At 37.5% G+C, this 18373-nt stretch overlaps 1 protein-coding gene across 3 annotated transcripts; it reads left to right on the top strand.

Moving 5' to 3' along the window:
* The first annotated feature begins 2963 nt into the window (after nt 1-2963).
* Nucleotides 2964-17894, top strand: LOC103718803. Of its 3 annotated transcripts, XR_005512763.1 has the most exons (9): nt 2964-3052; nt 3557-3867; nt 4998-5069; nt 5425-5489; nt 5671-5827; nt 14937-15017; nt 15110-15199; nt 15487-15596; nt 17641-17773. XR_005512763.1 is itself a non-coding variant. In XM_008807781.3 (8 exons), exons 2-8 carry the CDS (start codon nt 3580-3582, stop codon nt 17761-17763), a joined length of 876 nt encoding a protein of 291 aa, XP_008806003.1. In that variant the 5' UTR covers nt 2965-3052; nt 3557-3579; the 3' UTR covers nt 17764-17894. The 3 variants fall into 3 exon arrangements, 2 of the variants coding, with proteins under 2 accessions (XP_008806003.1, XP_008806004.1); XM_008807781.3 differs by lacking the exon at nt 15487-15596 and having other exon boundaries at nt 2965-3052; nt 17641-17894; XM_008807782.3 differs by lacking the exon at nt 15487-15596 and having other exon boundaries at nt 2978-3052; nt 3487-3867; nt 17641-17894.
* The last annotated feature ends 479 nt before the right edge of the window (nt 17895-18373 follow it).

The raw sequence follows: 18373 nt of genomic DNA on the forward strand, positions 1-18373 counted from the left end.
TTTGGAGTCCGCCGACGCTAATAAGCGCCGGCAGAAACTGAGGATAGGCCAACGCTTATAAGCGTCGGGCCTATCTGGGCTTCCGCCGACACTTATTTGCGTCGGTCAATCGTTGCCCTTTGCCCACACTTAGAAGTGTCGGCAAAGGTCATTCCGTGCCGTTCGCAGATATGTTAGGAGGCCATCAGAGTGACTTGCACAACACATCAGATCTGACTGGCAAGGAACGCTCGTACTTTCGGCGAGCACAGGGTGTCACCGAGATTTGTTGCGAAGTTTGCTCGACCACAGGCTACGGAGATCAGGCCCACCCCCTCTTCAGATAGACCTTTGATAGCTCGGGACACCTGGAGTTCCCTCTCTGCTCAGGTAGCTCCTCAGACAATGTTTTTTACTTGGGAGCTTTCTCAAGGTCAACTTCGACGGGTCGGTGCTGGATGGAGGTACGCGGGGCGGTGCGGGCTTTGTTATATGGGGTCGGCACTCCAGGGTGGTGGCAGCGAGTGGCTGCCAGTTGTTTGACACATTGGTTCCGGAGGCAGAGTTGCGAGCTGCCTGAGCTAGTCTTCGACATGCGCGGCTGGTGCTGCAGGCTAGTTCGATCATTCTGGAGGGTGATTCGGCCATGATTATCAGGTAAATTCGGGGAAGGGGAGCCGAGGGGTGAGAGCACGGACCACCCCCTAATCTGGGACATAGGGATAATGATGAGGAATGGGGTGGTTTTCCAGGCCAAGCATATATTCAGAGAAGCCAACGGGGTGGCCGACTAGATAGTTACCTATGTGGCCTACTACTCAGGGTACATCCTATGGTCAAGGAAGGGGGAGCTGCCATAGGCACTCCACGAGTTAGTATTTTTTAATTTTATTGCGTGTATTCATACACGCACTGTATAAAGAACCCACCTAAGCAAAAAAAAAAAAGAAGCCCATTCCGTGCCGTGCTATTGCGGACGCTTTTAAGCATCGGCAATAGTGATTATTTTTTTAAAAAATTCAATAATTTTTTTATACATTATTTACTAAAATAAATACATATTTTAAAATCACATAGATAACAAAAATCATATCACAAAAAAAACTTTTTATTTGAAATATTTATATTGTCATATATGAATATGTTGGCGCTTCTTTGCCTGTTCTTTCAGATTGCCGATGCTCATTAGAAGGTCGGCAAATTTTGGCGTAGGAGCTAAAATTACCGATGCATCTCTCTAACGTTAGCAGTGATGAGTCGGCTTTTTCCAATTTTGCTGTAGTGGATGTAAGTATAATGTATAATTTACTTCTAATCTCTGAGGTTTTTTTAATTTACTTATCACTCAAAAACAATTTTGATTTTTTACATAAGGTAAACTAATTCACTAACACTATTTATTTAACTGGGTATAAATATAGGCTTTACAAACTATTTAGTGTAAGTGTAATAAATATAAATCTTAAGAGAATTTTTATAATTTACTCTTATATTTTTTTGTATATGGAGGTGCTCAGAATAGTCGGAATACTTACATGAAGTAAGTTGCTTAAGTCAAATATCAAGGATGCACGTCGGAGGGCTCAGATTTGGATCCCAGCTGCAAATCGAGCAACGTTAAAACCACTTGTGAAGAAAAAATTTCAGTTCTCTTTTCAAATCGGATCTTGATTGCTTGTTCAAGCATTCGTATCGATGGAAATAATCTACACTATAGTATACCCTATTATATAAATCAAATTTCGAGAATTTGAGAGGGATGTTTGACTATTCTCAATCAGGCATGCAAAAAGGGAAATTGAATCAATATAATATTTCGTTCTTAAAGGAAAACATTCTGATATTTCTTCAGAAAATATAAGAGCTTATGTACTTATTTTTTCGAGTCATGAGAAACTTGCAAAAAAAATGAGAGAGAGAGAGAGCACATGGGATACTAATAAGAATAGGGTGAAATTGGATTTGGCCACAGATGACAATGGAATTATAGAAACATCTCAATCTTTGCTATAACACATACTTAAGAGCTTCAGTTGCATCCCTTAGTTCGATTCCACTCTAATTTTCAGGATAGAATGCATTTATCTGCAAAAAAACTGATGATTGATTTAAAAAAAAATTAAAATTAATTTTAATCAAATAAATAAAGGGATTGTAGCTGTCCACCCTTCAAAATTTTGGCATGTGTCAAGAACCAGTATTAAAATACAAGGAAAGACATGAAAAGGAATACACATGTCAATTACTGCTCTACCCTTGAGTCAAATTCTACTCTAATTTTCATGATAGCATGCATTTGTCTATGAAAAACTTAGTGAGTGCTTGATCCTTTTTTTTTTTTGATTTTAAAATTTAAACTTATTTTTGGCAAATAAAATTAAGGGATCACAGCTGTCCTTGTTTCAAATTTTGGCAAGTGTCAAGAATTAGTAGAAAAATACAATTAAGAGGTGAAAAGTTATAAAAAATAAAAAATTATTTTAGTTAAATAAAGGAATCTCAGCTGTCTATGTTTTAAAATTTTGCAGGTGTCACGAACTAGTAGAAAAAATACAACGTGGAGGTCAGAAGGGAGCGCACGCTTGTCAAGTTATGAACTCGGAGGACAGCTTTCCCGCGTTATCGAGCACGACCTTTCCTTCAGTTACCAAAGTACCCTCGCAACTTTAAATCAATAACGACAACAAAGCTCCCAGAAAAGCTTTTTGCAACGGTCGGTGGCCTACGCTAGAAAAATCAAAAGTTTGAGGGTAATGTCGTAATTACAGTTCATCTCTATTTCCCGGCTTGAAACTTTGTCTTTGTATATCTAGCTTTTCCAGCCGTCGATCTGTGAACAAGCCACGCCAGGTCTGTTCAAACGTGAACACGTCGACGACGTCTAACGTCCGTTAATTGTCCTCTGTTGAAGCTCCCTCTCACCGTCAAGCGGACGTTACGGAACTGGAGGCCTCGAGGGACCCAGATACTGACGGCGTTACGTGGGCTATAGAAACGGAAGTCTTCCGGACTTTCTCTCTTTGTTTCGGAGCGAGCAAGGCGAGGAGGCTCTCTCTCATCGGGAGCTTCCGGGGTATGGCGATTTCCTTTGCTCCTCTCGTTTGATGCTCCGTTTTGTTCTAAGTTCTTTCATGTGAGAATGGAATCGTTTGTGGCGATGGATTGTGCTCGAGAAATCCTTTGATTTGGTGTAGTTTTTATGGCGATCGGCCATTTCTACGGTTTTCTTTGTGCATTTAGATCTTTGTAGGGTTTATGGTTGTTGGTTCTTCGTTTCTTCGTTCGCGAAGGTGATTTTGGTTTTATGTCTTACAATGTTTTCGTGGAGGATTTTCTTGTTTTGAATCAGATTTCTAGGTTTATTTCTTGAAATGCTTGTGCTTTAGGGTTTCTCTTGGCGAAAATTGGCTTTTTTGAAGTGGCCTTGTTCTCCATCTGTGGTTTTCTATAGTTTTTCAAGAGAATTCTTTGTCTTTATTGAGATATAGGCCTTTGTTACTCATGCAGGAATGTGAAACGGAGCGATTCTAGTGTTAAAACATAGAAAAGGAGTGATTTTAACTGTTATTTGTTATAGATATTCTGGTGAGAGAAGTGGCAATGGGAGACCATCTGGTGTTGAATGTTGACCGGCTCGTGAAGTCTGAGACTGTTGAATCTCCCCAAGCAATGAAGGCTTCAAAGTCTTCTGGAAAAGCTGTGCATAGTTCACTTCCATCTGTTGCTTCCTCTTCAGTGGTAGCTTCTGTCGGCGAGGAGGGGAAGAAGGAGTACTCGGGTTCTGAGGAAGAGGAGCCACTCATTCAGATGGTGGAGTGTCGCATTTGCCAGGAAGAGGACCATGTTGAAAACCTGGAGATACCATGTGCATGCAGTGGAAGTTTGAAGGTTTCTTTTTTTTTTTTTAAAGAGAAAAAGCTCTGTTTGCTTTCTCTTTGACTTTAACATTATATTGGCTGCTGTTAGTAAAGTTCATAAACTGTTCTAGTGGTAACTTCCGTGGAAATCATGCTTCCAATAGATAATTGTTCAATTTCTTGGATTTTCTAGCTCAGTCATTACAATACAGGAATGAAGTGTTGTGGTATTATTTTGAAAATCATTAGGTCTTGGTGCATTAATTGGTTGATAGGTCAGGTTGATATGTTGAAGTATATACAAAATGATGTTAGAATTTGTGTTCTCAGTTTTGTTGCATGACTGTAATTTATGTAATTCATTGCTGTTTTATGTATTTTCTGCTTTTGAACACTGATCATTTTCCAGGTTGAATCATCGAGAATGGTTAACATTCAAACAACTCTTTTTCTAATATCAAGGATGTGATTTTATCGCTTAGAAATTATCAATGATTGGATTTCTATGCATCCACTTCCTCCAAGATTTTGATCTAGGATATTTTTTTTCTCTGATGTGGGACAGGTGGGGTTATTCAGCTGTCATTGTAATGTTTGCATTAGGATGTTCCTTTGTGCTAGATTCCATTTTATGGTTCTTAGTTCTCAAAACGTTGTCCTTGCTCTCATTCTTGCAGTGGGTAACAAATACTGTATGCCCACTTTCCACTACATAGAGCTGTTTTCTGTCTTCATTTGTATGGCCCAGCTCTAGCTACATAATTGCACATTGGACATATTATGTACCACATCACACTAGACTACCCGCTAATATCTGTCAGAAAATTCTTTGTTTCTTACCATCAGGGAAGTTTACCTTTGAACTCAATTAAGTGCTTAATGGGAAATAATCACTGTGAATAGTAGATTTATCTAAAGATGTTGCCTTTCCAAGACCCAGGCAATCTGCCATTAACTATAATCTGATGTCTGTTAGAATCTTGCTGATAGTGTGTGCCACTTTATACATGCAAAATATCAGTTGTTTTTGTCCTAAAAATAACCATATTTTTGGAAATAGTTTCTCATTTCTGCCTTCTTATCATGATGTTTATTTGCATTCTGTTTACATACAAATATTCTACTTATGGGATCTTACTTTGTTTTTTGTGCCATACACAGTATGCTCATAGAGCGTGTGTGCAGCGTTGGTGCAATGAGAAAGGAGATATAACTTGTGAGATTTGCCATGAGGTGAGTTGCAATTCTTTATATAATTACCTAGTAAATACATGGATTTTGCTTCAACTTTTGTTAGGATACATACTCTATCATTTAATGCTTGGGATTTAGATTTTTCATTTGTTTCAATATCACATTAGGTTCTCCATCTAGTGTAAGCCTGTAACGAAGTTGATCGCACAATTCAGTGTTGTGAATCCCAACATGTTATGTAGTTATTAATGTTTTATTACTTTTGGTGTCATGATTACTTATATACTTTAATGATACATCTATTATGTTAACTTTTCTATCTGCTAAATGAGTTAGGTTGCATTTTGTTTTCAAAGTGAATGTTTTGTGATATATCATTTTACATGATTTGAAGCAATACAAACCTGGGTACACTGCACCTCCTCGAGCTAACCCTGATGAGACCACCATTGATATCAGGTAAGTGGTATATATATTTCTTGCAGTATCATATAAATGATAAAAAGCAGAAATGATGCATATTTATTTCTTGCCTTTTGACACTGAACTAGCACTGCATCTAATGTCCTTAATATTTATTACTACGTATTTACTTTTGCATTATTAGTTCAATTTGATGATCTTTTTACTTGATTTGTAGTGGAGGTTGGACTATTACAGGCACCCCCTTGGATCTGCGTGATCCTAGTCTCCTTGCAATGGCAGCAGCACAGCACCATTTCCTTGAAGCTGAGTATGATGAATATGCTTCTACAAATGCCAGTGGTGCTGCATTTTGCCGCTCTGCTGTTCTGATTGTGAGCCTCATGATGCCCTGGAAATACAAATGATGATTTCATTTTGGTCTAAAATATGATTTACATGGAAGATAGTTTATATCCAAGTGATATTCTTTTATTTGTTTATTTTTTTATAAGAAGTCTTCCATGCAATTAATTTTGATTTCTAATTTTTATTTTTAAATTAAACATTTATTAGAACAATTTTCTGTATATGTGAATACATGCTATCTGAAAGGTTCATTTTCTTATGTTATTTATGGACATGACAATGCTAACATATTGGAAAGATTCTCATGTTTGTCTTTTTCAGTCTTGTTCACCAAGTAAAATGGCAACACAGTTAATTTAGGCAAGATAGTTTTTCCTTTTTAAATTAGTTCGAGGATGATTTTGAAATTGAAAATTCTCATGTCCTTGTTTTCATTTCTGCACCACTTTCCACTAAATTACATGAAGCCCTAGCTGAAAGCTCTTTTTCTGTGAAACTAGTTGAACTCAAAGGTTTCGGATTGGCCAATACCTTAGCCAAGATATCAGTTTATATTGCATCAAGCACTTATAAATACAATATTATAAAGTACTGGCCATTATAATTTCAGTCATATGAGCTGAAATAACAACTGATATATAAAAGTAAGGCTGCAAATAGGTCGGGTTGACCCATGACCCAACCTGACTCACCCCAGTTAGACCCGACCCGGACCCGAATTGGAGTACTCGCGGAGCCGGGCCGAGTCCTAAAATTGGACCCGTTCTATTTTAGGGTCGGGTCTGGGTTTACTGAATTCAGACCCAACCTGATCCGAGTGACCCATATATAAAATATTAGAATATTCTTATAAATAACAAATAAATTTGTTTTTAAGAATCTACTATTTAGCGCTAGTTTCAACACACGTAATGTAATAAATGTTATGGGTATGAGACCATGGGCATGGTCCTTCCTGTTATTAGTAAGTATTTGTGAATGCAGATTAGCTCGAGGTTTTTGCGAACTTGGAGGCGGGTTTTTGATTGGTCTTTATTGTGTTCATCGATCCCCAGTGATGTTGGCTGATGGCAGGAAGGATGTGGTCATGAAGGGAGTTACTCACGATGCCTATGATTACCTTATAAAGCCGGTGAGGATCGAGGCGCTGAAGAATATATGGCAGCACGTGGTGAGCAAGAGGAGGAATGAGTTGAAGGAGTTGGAGCACTCGGGAAGTATAGAGAGTGACAGGCAGAAAAGAGCTCCGGAAGAAGGGGACAATGCATCCTCGGTGAACAGGGGGAGTTGGAAGAAGCTAAGAGGAGGAAGGACGAGGAGGGGGAGGAGGAGGTCGAGGAGTGCGAAGATCCTTTGACATTGAAGAAACCGAGGGTGGTTTCTGTCGACCTCCACCAATAGTTTGTCACTGCCGTGAACAAATTGGGCGTTGACAGTAAGTGAATTTTTTTTTCCTTCGTTCCTATTTGACATTTGATGTACGGGTGGTGCCCATGTGAAGCGGAGGTGGCGTTTTGACGGACGGACGGAGCAGCCTCTCAAACCCAGCGGAAGGTGGACTCGGAGCGGGTGGTGCCCATGCGGAGAGCGAAGTAGAACCGTAGAAGGCGTTGGGAGTGGTGTTGTAGAAGGCCATTTGAAAGGGAGAGGTGGCTATGGGGAGCATGCAGTTGGCGTCGTATTCAGTTATGATTTGGCAGCTGTGGACCTGACCCGATCCAAATGATCTGTTGGGTATGTTGTGGACCCGACTGGATTTTCTATTGGGTCGGGTATGGGTCCAAAATTAGGACCTAAACAAGAAAACGGGTCGGATCGGGGTCACTCAGGATCCGGTCTGACCCGACCCATTTGCACCCCTACATAAAAGTTAATGTTAGAGCAGTTAATTGATTTCCAAAGATGGTTGCAGATGGATGTCAAGCTATGAGAATAGAGCGACGGGGGAAGATGCAAACCCATCAATAAGAAGTGTAAATGGTGGGCATGTGGTGATTCAATGAATAGATTCATTGATTTGGTAATGATATTTGTCGATCCAGCAACCATTGTCTATATTCAAGGATTCAAGTCCCGGTGGGACACCCTGCGGGATGTTGGGATGAGGCATCGACCTAAGTGGCAGGACACGACCTTCCTGCCATCTTCGCAGCATCCTAGTGTCGAGCGGCAAGCGTCCTGTTCCACAAAAAAAGATAAGACAACCCCATCCACGAGATCTGAATCATTTGTTTATAACACCGTTGAGGAGGTGAAATATATCATGTGGTGTACGCCATGGGCGATGATAACAAAAGGCAGTAGCAAAGGGATCCATATGATTGAATGGTATTAGATTGGAATTCAAAAACGATGAGAGGGAAGATGTGAGGCTCTATGAATAAGTGGAGAGGCAAGGTTCAAGGTTGAATAGAAGGTAAGGGAAAGATGAGGGATGACAGAAGAATACATGTTTTGAATGGCCGGTTGGAGGAGTGGGCATGCCATATTGGTTCAAAAGAAAGGGAAGGGAGGAATAAAGAGAAAAGGAAGGAGTTTTTAGGAAAGATAATCATTTTTTTAGTAATTCTGGAAATTTTCTTGTCATTATGAGCTTTGGACATGCCTAATATTGCCATAAAACATGGAATCATCATTCTTTTTCTAAATCTCCGGCTTCTAAACTTGGCTTGGATAAATCAATAGCTCAATTCATCTCTAGTATCGGGCTCCTGCCGAGATGACTGAGATAGCAGGAATTAAAAACCTTGCTTGAATTAGATTACGGGTTGTAATCTCATGCCTACTGGCCTCATCCAGCTTGTGTATAACTATGCACTGGTATTGGGTGAACCAGGCCCATATCACACTATATAACTATCATGTTGTATCTTTCATTGGAGGTGTATCTCCTTTGTATTGAGGTGTATTGCTCCTCCCTATATTACATAATATGCCTTTTATATTTTTAGCTTATTTCTACCATGGCGTATTGAGGCATTCTATCCCCATATCGAGGATTTTGGTGTATGCCACCACCGATATCGTACGTTCCTTAAGATTTGAATCCTTGAAGTAGATTATGACACATGCTTTCATGAGGTCTACGTAGACAATAAGCATGCGATGGATTGACATGATCCCATCAATATAGATAGCTTACAGTAGAATCGATAAATATGCCTATTTTAGTTTATATATTCTTCTATAATCATTTATTATAGAGTGAATAGTGTGTATTTACTAAAGGAAGACTATTTAAATATGGGAATTGCAGTGGTCCTAACATATGGGACTCGTTGTCCATACAAATGAAACCTCCAGGGATATTTTAATAGTATGGGAGTTTCGGATGGGCGTCGACTTTAGTTTATCCAGCAAGCAAGGCAGTGGTAGATTAATATTTTATGTTGTACCGATCATGGTTGGGTGCAAACCTGTAAAACAAAACTACAACTAAATTTGAAAAGAATAGGACGGAATAAATAAGATAATGCATATTACAAATATAAAAATTACATCAATAGAAAATAATCTCTTCAAAATACTAAAAAGTGAAAATATATAGGGGGAGAGTGAGATTTTGGGTGTTGTATATACCAACAGAGTATGTACATAAGAGGGGTTTTATTTGGCAAAAAGTATGTTGAATTGGACTATTCAGAGAATTATTAATTAATTAGTTGTGATTGAAATGTAATTCAAAGGAGACATTTGGGCGAAAGTATTTAAGAGGTGATTAAGGAGAAATTGCAGATTAGTAAAAGACAAAGAATTAGGTAGACGAATAAGATTGAAAAGGGATTGGGTATTATTATTTCCCTACTTGATTGTACATATCCACTTTTATTTGGTGAATACAGATGTGGATCTTTATTGGATGCTAGATTTTGTAACTATATTTATTCCGAATGGATATGGATACAAAGCAGATATTAACAATACATATGCAATTTTTTGATATAAAATAGAATAAGATATACATGGCAGAATACTATTTTATTTTATATTTTATTAATCCAAATCAAGCGCACAAGCCTGTCGACTTCCCTTTATTATTTTCTAAAAACAAGCAATTGACTGTATAAACATTTATTTGTTTTAGTGGATTCACGTAATCATGCTGCACTTCTATTAGATGGTATAATCTTTTTGAGCTACAAAATTTAGGTCAAAGGGTTGGTTGGTTAGTTTAATAATGCAACCTAGTAAGTAAAAGATTCATAAATAAAGGTAAATTTTGTGAAAACGATCACTTATTACCCACATGACTTTATAAGAATTATATTAGATTAGATAGGGCTAAAAGTCAATTTGGATACTGACATGATATTTAATATTTGAATTTGTTTTTTCGTTGATGGATATAAATGTTAGTCAGATGTTAAAAATTTATATCCGTATATATGTGGATATAGAAATGGATCGAATCGGAAATTGTTGTATCTATTTTCAGATCCCACATACCTGGGTGAGGAAGGGATGGTAGGTGAGCAGGATTGTAGAAAGATAAATGTGCAAAGTGGGAGAGATGGTGCTCTAATCTCTGTCAGAGAGAGCTTTCAGATGCGAATTTAAATTTAAGAGAGAAGGTCCGGGTTTTTTAGGTGGGATTGGACATGGTTCGATTAGGTATAAATCAGGAGCCAACCAAAAACTGAATCTTGGCTAGTGTGCATGAGATCTACTAGAATATTGTAACTCTGAGGCTGGATGGATATAGAATATGATATCATGGATATGGCATCTTAAGGCTCATTGGTGTGCTATTTGCTTGCTTTTGGAAATTGGCATGAGAACGGCTACCTACCTTTGAGCTTTTGCACCATTGTGGCCTCACGTCTCCCATATGCCAACGTCGCCATGACGAAACTAAGTCATTGATCCTTTATTCTTCCATTATCCCAAGGTTCATCATCTATGGGAACACCCCCCCTTCAATTAGATTGTATCAAACTTAGATGAATTGGTCCAACCCTTATCTTCTAGTGCAGGACCTAGAGTTTGAGATCATTGCAGGTGACCTCTAATAGCAAGTGCTATTCCTTTATGTATCTCCTCTATACCCATTGTGGAGTTGACAACTGCATGGAGGGGGATATCTATTGCAATTTCATCACTCCGTGATACATAAATTTCATTGGATAAGGACTCAACAATTCATAGCTCGGATTCAAGGAACATCGTCGTTTGAGCATCCTCACTTGATAGACCTCTAGAATATTGCTCACTCCCTCCAGGACTTTCATTCTTCACATACCTTTCTAAAGGGCACTTAGCTAGCTAACTTCTGATCTCCATGGACCTTATGTATTTGATCAATGCTAATTCCCTGGGAACTTTGTATTATAGGCTGTAATGGGGGTTCCTACTTACCAACTCCAGAAAAAGAAAATACCTAGAATATTCTATTCAGTGCAACAAAAACTTAACTTCAATCATAAGCAAGTTTACTGTGCCAGTATTGGAACCCGTATCGGTTGCCTGACGTACGATACGATATGGTACGATACTGTGCTATTCCATTCCGAGCCTGTATCGACATAGTAGAGCCGGCAAGGGAGGGGGAGAGGGAGAAGGAAAGAGAGAAAAAGGGAGAGATGAAGGGAGGGTGAGGGAGAGAGGGAGGGAGAGAGAGGAGAAAGGGGGCTTTGAAGCCTCCATCTCCTTCAGTGCATGAGAAAAGGGGCGGAGCCCCAGTTTCGAAATGAAACACGGGCTCTGGCCTTTTTTTTTAATTTTTTAAGTGAAGTGCCGACTTCACTTTAAAAATATTAAAAAAAAGGGTTGGAGTCTTTGTTCTCGTGTGCAGGAGGAGATAGGGGCTCGAAAAACCCCTCTCTCTTCCTCTCTTTCTTCTCCCTCCTTCCTCCCTCGCTAGTTTCTCGAACCGAGGGGCAAAATATTCCTTGATTCGAGGTGATACAACATTCCTTGATTATAAGTCTACCATATATGACATTTATATATAACCACAACCATCCATCTTTATACCAACTATTTGGGATGTTTTTATGGATTCTCATTTGCCAAGCATTCCTAATTAGGACCAGATCATATGTTATTTCAAGCAACCATTAACATACAATCAAAGTTGTTGAAAGCAAAAGGCATCCATATGTCAACAAGGGCCTATATTGCCTTGAGGCTCTAGGCGCCAAAAAGGTGCTTGCCTGAAGAAAGCAGTTTGTTCAATTAAAAAATGTTCAATAAGTTTATTAGAAAAAAATACTATATATATCTAAAAAACAATACAAGCATTGTAAGATCAATTATTCAAGTTTCAAGTCAAGAAAACATAATTGTCTTGTACATTAGATATTGTGTTTCACATCTTTCAAAGCATCACATCAAAATACCACTTCCCATATCATGTTTTTAAACAAAAGCCAGCAAAAATAAACTAGTGGGCATCCTTTAGTAGCTTCAAAATTCAAACATGATAGTCAAAGAGCACTTCTCAGAACATGTTTGATGTTTCTAAAGAAAACACGAAAAAGTAAAACAATTGAACATCTTACAGTAGCCATTTATTTTTAAGGACTCTAATAAACTAAAATGACCCTCAAAGTAACGCTAATTAAGTTCTAAAAGAATGACCAAATAAGGGATAGGAAGAATAGCGCTAGACATTGGACAAGAATGTGGCGGAATTCCTCTCGCTTTCCCTAGGTGCTCACTTTAGTAAATTTACCTTGCCTGGGGACTATCGAGGCGCTCAAAGCTTCCTTGCCCTGCCATAGCACCTAGGTTCCTTAAGAACCTGGTTAAGTACCCTTAGCTTCTTTGATCAATATAATATGTTTTAATATACTATAAGATTAGTCTGGGTTAGCTTAGATTTGGTTACTTAACCCAAATAAATCCACCAGGTTTTCCAAATTGAGAACGATAACAAAACCAATCTCTGCTTTGAGGTTTTTTTGTTTTGGTTCTTTGGTTGATTTGGAACCATGTGCACTTCTATTAGCAAGGGCACAATTGGTCCTTTATCCTTGGGAACCAACAAAATAATTTATATGTACATCAAAGGATACTAAATTTATTAAGAGTAATTTTTTTCATGTCAATGAACCTTGTGTACAAATTAAAAAAGCAAGAATGTTCATGAATTTATGACCTTTAATTATGCTATTCATGTTTTTTTTCTTGAATTTTGCAACAGCGTGCATGTAGTATCTTAAAATTGCTTTTTCGAGATGTTCATGTATTTGGATACTAATCTTTATTTATGACTTAGTTATGATGCACTATTTTTTCAAGTTTTTATGATGAAATAAGTTTCAAAATCTTGCAGAAATCATGGGGCTAGATCTTGAATTAAAGACAAAACTCAGAAACTTATCCCAAATAGCCAAATCCATGGAGACATTTTTGAAATATATTAAGGACAATGTATCTAAAGTTTCTTTGTGAAGCCCCTCTTACATCAAAGCATTGAATCATATTATTTTTTGTAAATAAATCTGGTTTACTCTCTCAATCATAGAGAGAATGTGTCACCATTTGTAGTAGAATTCAATCTTCTTCCTCCAAAGCTGTCTCCTCTATCTATTCCACCTGCTTTCTCTATTTATCTTTGCCTCCATGGTTGTAGGTGAGATGTGAAAGGATTGTGCTCATTGGGTGGAAACAAGCCAAACAGGAGCTGAATTAGGCGTCTAGCTCGGCTTGTTTTATATTCGAGCCGAGCATGAGCTATTTGCGAATAGCTTGGTCAAGAGACTTAGTGAGAACTTAAGATCATTTGAGGCTTTGTTTATATATTTTAGATTGATAATCCTGATTATATTTTATACTTATACTTGTATAGATAATAATAACTATTTATATATTAATATTTCGAGCTAATTCGAGCTGAGCTCGAGCCTAGCTCTACTTTGGCTCATTTCTTAACTGAGCGAGCCTGGCAAGCTCGAGCTAGCTCACCAACAGCCTGTTCATTTGCCAAAATTGTAGGAGATAGAAAAAGATGAGTATTACATGAAGTTGCTCTTCCTGTTATAGTTTGATTTGGCTGCTAGGTTGCTTATTTGATGGATATTCAAGTTTTTGTCAGCTTCCTTTTTGACAAAGAATCAGATTTTAAAGGTTTGCCTTTTTGTTTTGAAATGTAGGTCAGGGGACTATTTTGGAAGTGGTGAATGAGTAAATTGGGAACAAAAAGTCTAGGGTATATTGTGAAAGACTGAAGATGAAATGTTAATGGAATATTTCAAAATTCAAAACTCTTATTTTGTTATAAGGTATGGATTGTACTCAGGGATGAGCAGCTGTGAGGGTTTCACAGGCTTTGAGGATAGGAGGCTCAAAGGAGTTTGTGCTATCGGAAAAACAAAGAATGGTGTTTGTGCTGTAGTATTAGAACATGAACAATGAAAGTATATAGTTTCAATTGGGAGGCAATGGACCACTAAATGAAACAAATTATTATTTAATTTTCTTTGGCGGACTTAAATTTCTGATAGACTGTTGGGACTTCTGCATATATATCCTCAAAAACAAATTATTTGTGCATTTTTGCTTCAAAAAATTGAAAGTGCATATATGCCCCTCCAAAAGGCTGAATTTTGCATATATACCCTTCTTGCCATGTTGCCTTAACTTTCCTTGTGTTAAGCTTACCTTGGCTGGTTAAATGGCAACTTAAGTTGTCCATAAACTATTTTTCCTGCCTGACTTGCTGTTCAAAATTCCATGCCCACGTTATCCTTGTAATTTTCATTTTTCGACAAATAGCATTAAGCAGTCTTTGAAGAGTTTGTATGCCAAAGTTTCTGAACTAATGGTAGAGTAACATAATTTGGTGATGTTACTTTTTGTTCAATGGATGTCATGTGATAGTAGAGGCATATGCACGAATTTTAGATTTTGAGGGGCAAAATTTGTAGGTTTCAGAGTTTTCAGGAATATATGCATTTTTTCACTTTTGGATGGCTAAGTAAGAAGATGGGATTTCCTTCACCAGCTAACCAGTGAGTTTTAGCATATTTCTTCTGTTTCGATCTCTGTGTTCACTTGATTATATAAGGCAACTTGTTCGAACTGTACTTTGTGAGTTGTTGCTAGTAATGCTTTTTCTAATTTTGGATCAGACCTTTTGATTTAAAGACTGAAGTTTTGGGATTCTAATCTTTGCTTGTTTTTTCTTTCCAGTTAATGGCTCTTCTGTTTTTGAGGCATGCACTCACCTTCACCAATCGTGATGGAGAGGATGATGCTTCCACTATATTTTCTGTAAGTGAGACAATTAAATGTTCTTTTTCATTTATTTTTTATTATGATTTAGCCTTCAACCTGTGTCTAACATTTTTTTTCATTGGTAACAGCTTTTTGTGCTGCGTGCTGCTGGGTTTCTGTTGCCATGCTATATCATGGCATGGGCTATAAGTATTCTGCAGCGTCGAAGGCAGAGACAGGTAGCACACCAATTGTAAAATGGAATCATTAAAGTTAAATATTTGGCTCTTTCTTTTGCTGCCATTTGAGAAGTATAAATAAGTTGTTGTTCATAGAGGTGCTAAACTTTTTTCGATTTTTTCTTTTTTCCCCAGCGTTCTTATTTTAGGAAGTAAAGTTATCTATATACGCTGTCAAAGTAACCTGTTTTTTTAATTTAGTACATGGCTTTATTACATTAGGTTTTTACGTTATTAATTGAGTACATGGATTTATTAAGTTGATTATTCAATAAACTTAAAAACAGGAAGATGTACCTGGGTGCTGCTACTGCTGTATCCTTCCTCTTGACTTGGAGTTAGCTTGACCAAAGTTTTTTCCTGGTTGCCAGTAGTGTGGAAGTACAGTAGATAACTAGTCAGTATTTTTTTTTTCGATCAATTTTGCTAAAATGTAGATACTAGATGATCAGCCTTTACCTGTTAGATATTATTCTACTAGACTTGAGAAGACTTGATGTTAGTATTTGGTTCAGCTTCATTTGCTTCATCCTGATAACACCTTCTGGGAAAGCACAAATGTAATGTCTTCCATGAACTCTACAGTATCACATTGGTATCCTAATGCTTGTAATATCACAGTGAAAGTTTATCATTCTCCAGTAATATTATTCTTTATGTGTCGAGTGATTTGAAAATCATTCTACAGGCCTTATTTAGTTACTCTGAAAAATAATTATTTGTTTGCATGTTGAGTAGTGGTATTTCATACATGAAATTGTTTTCCCTACTTTATCTATAATGCCTAAACTTGGAAGGATGATATCTTTCACCGTTTGATCACCAGGAGTTCCTCTTTGCTTTATTTCTTTCTCTTGCTCCTTTTTTCACTGGATCTGTGCTTCGACAATTTTTGACCCAAATTGTCAATCTGAAAGAAGAAAATATACATTTTTATCATGACTACATCCTGTTGGATATATGTGATATGTTTTCCCTAAATGAACTACCTTTCCGAACCACCAATTTGCAGGGGAGAATGACATTTTCTAGTTATGAATGAAAATTTTTTGTTCTTTTGATTAAAAAATAGTTTTCTTTTCACGTCAGATCAACATATTCTGCTGCAGTTGTGGACTCTTGAAATGCGAAAATTGGCCTTACCATCATTGATGTTTCTGATATCCAAAATGCGCCTGCCTTTGAGCAACCTAAATATGCAGATAGACCATAAGGTTGTTTCTTTAGTATAGAGATGAGTTAACTAGCCTTCCTGGTTTGTGTTCCCAAATTCCATTTTCTGTCCATACAGGTCTCTGTTATTGATGCCAAGCTCACAAATAAAGAACAACAGCCTAAATTCATGAATATTGTTATGGTTTTAAATTTCTCAAGCCTTGTGTATCCGGATATCCTTTTATAACCTTTCCAAGATATCCTGTAAATCTTCATGTGGAATCACACTGAATTTTTCCCATGCACAATCTTACTTAGTGCATCAAATCTATATGCAAATCAATGAATACGAAGCAACAAGAATATGAAATAGAGATGGTTTCTCCATATACAACATAACCATATGGTAAGTGTATCTCCACAGGTCTAGATGTGCTTTGTGAGCCCTTCTTCATTAGTCATCTTTACTAAGTTTACAGTTTGGGCATGTTTCCCTTAATTTTCTCTACAGTTCCGTTTAAGGATAGTACTTTCCTCATTCCTCTTGATAGTTCATTTATATCTGACAGAGCAAGTACTAATTCAATCACTCAACAAAAATATAACAAACAAGGAAAGAAGTGAAATAAAGGAGGAACATTGGGGACCAAAAATATAAGATGAATCCTCACTGAGGTGACTTGAGAGTTCAATTCGTTTATCATAATGCACACATCCTAAACTATGTACAGACCAAATTTCAGCAAGTTTGAATACTTTTAGACTTCAGATCAACTCAAAGCTTTGTATCTTGATGTTAGAACTGTCCGTGTATGGGTCATTTGATGCATATGTGTGACATGCCCAAAACATTTTGTTTTTGGTTTTAAGTATTATAAATGCTTCAATTTATTACTGATTGTTTGAATTTTTGATTTGCATAGTGCATCATTTGATTTGCACTAAGGTGAATCTCTGCACGCGCGCGCGCATACACGCACGTGATATACTGTAACAATGCTAATGTCTCTTTGAAAGCACTACACTTGCTGCCAAAATTTGCTAATGTCTCTTTGAAAGCACTACACTTGCTGCCAAAATTCTGTGTCCGTAATTCACACTGCATGTGTGATATAGTGTGACTGCTAAGGTCTTAAAAGCACTTACTTTCTGCCAAAGTTCTTCATGTGTATATGTCTCCATATTTCTTATATCCATATTGATGCAGGATAGTTATTTTTTATTTCAATATGCTTCTCACTTTTTCTCTTTCAGTTTGCATCTGATTTGTTGGTTTCTTCGATCAGGAAGCTGCTGCATTAGCAGCAACAGAACTGGCATTCATACTTCAGTCTGGGCAACGGAGAGGACTGCATTTTACCATAGCACCTGAGTCACCAACAACTCCACATCAAGAGCCACATGAGTAGATGTCTTCCAGTAAGCCATGTAATATATATGATATTATTATATGAATAATTATCAGGAACCAGTTTATGGCTGTGACTATTAAACTAGCACCAGTGATAAGAGGAGAATTGGAACTCTTTCTGCCCTTTTACTGTTTCTGTGCATTTTGGTTTCTGTTTTGTGTTTCGAACACGAGAAGTCAGAGCTTTGAATGTTGCCACATATTACGCTAATCAGGTTTCCCTTGAGCAGAGTGAAGGTCTCATTCACTTTTATGTTTGCACTTGTCTAAATAGAGAGAAGGAGGATCTTAGTGGTATGTGGCTAGAGTCATTGAGTTTAAACATCCCTTCCAATTGTTCACTGATATGTATATCAGGTCTCCTAGTTCCCCAGAAACTATCAGTTGCCCTTTGTTAGGGCTGAAGCAGCTGACTGGACTTTTGATCTCCCTCAGATCTGCCATTTTGAGAGAGAGAGAGAGAGAGAGAGAGAGTTTTGACTTTAGTTTGGAGTTTCTGGCTTCAGCTTAAGGGCCATCAGAGTCCACTAGTAGTAGTGACATGCAGGGCTTCAATTGATTGGATTAATTAGGGCTTTAAGTTGATTGGATTAATTTGCTTTTGATTC

The sequence above is a fragment of the Phoenix dactylifera genome, chromosome 8 (genome assembly GCF_009389715.1).
Source record: "Phoenix dactylifera cultivar Barhee BC4 chromosome 8, palm_55x_up_171113_PBpolish2nd_filt_p, whole genome shotgun sequence".
Lineage (NCBI taxonomy): Eukaryota > Viridiplantae > Streptophyta > Magnoliopsida > Arecales > Arecaceae > Phoenix > Phoenix dactylifera.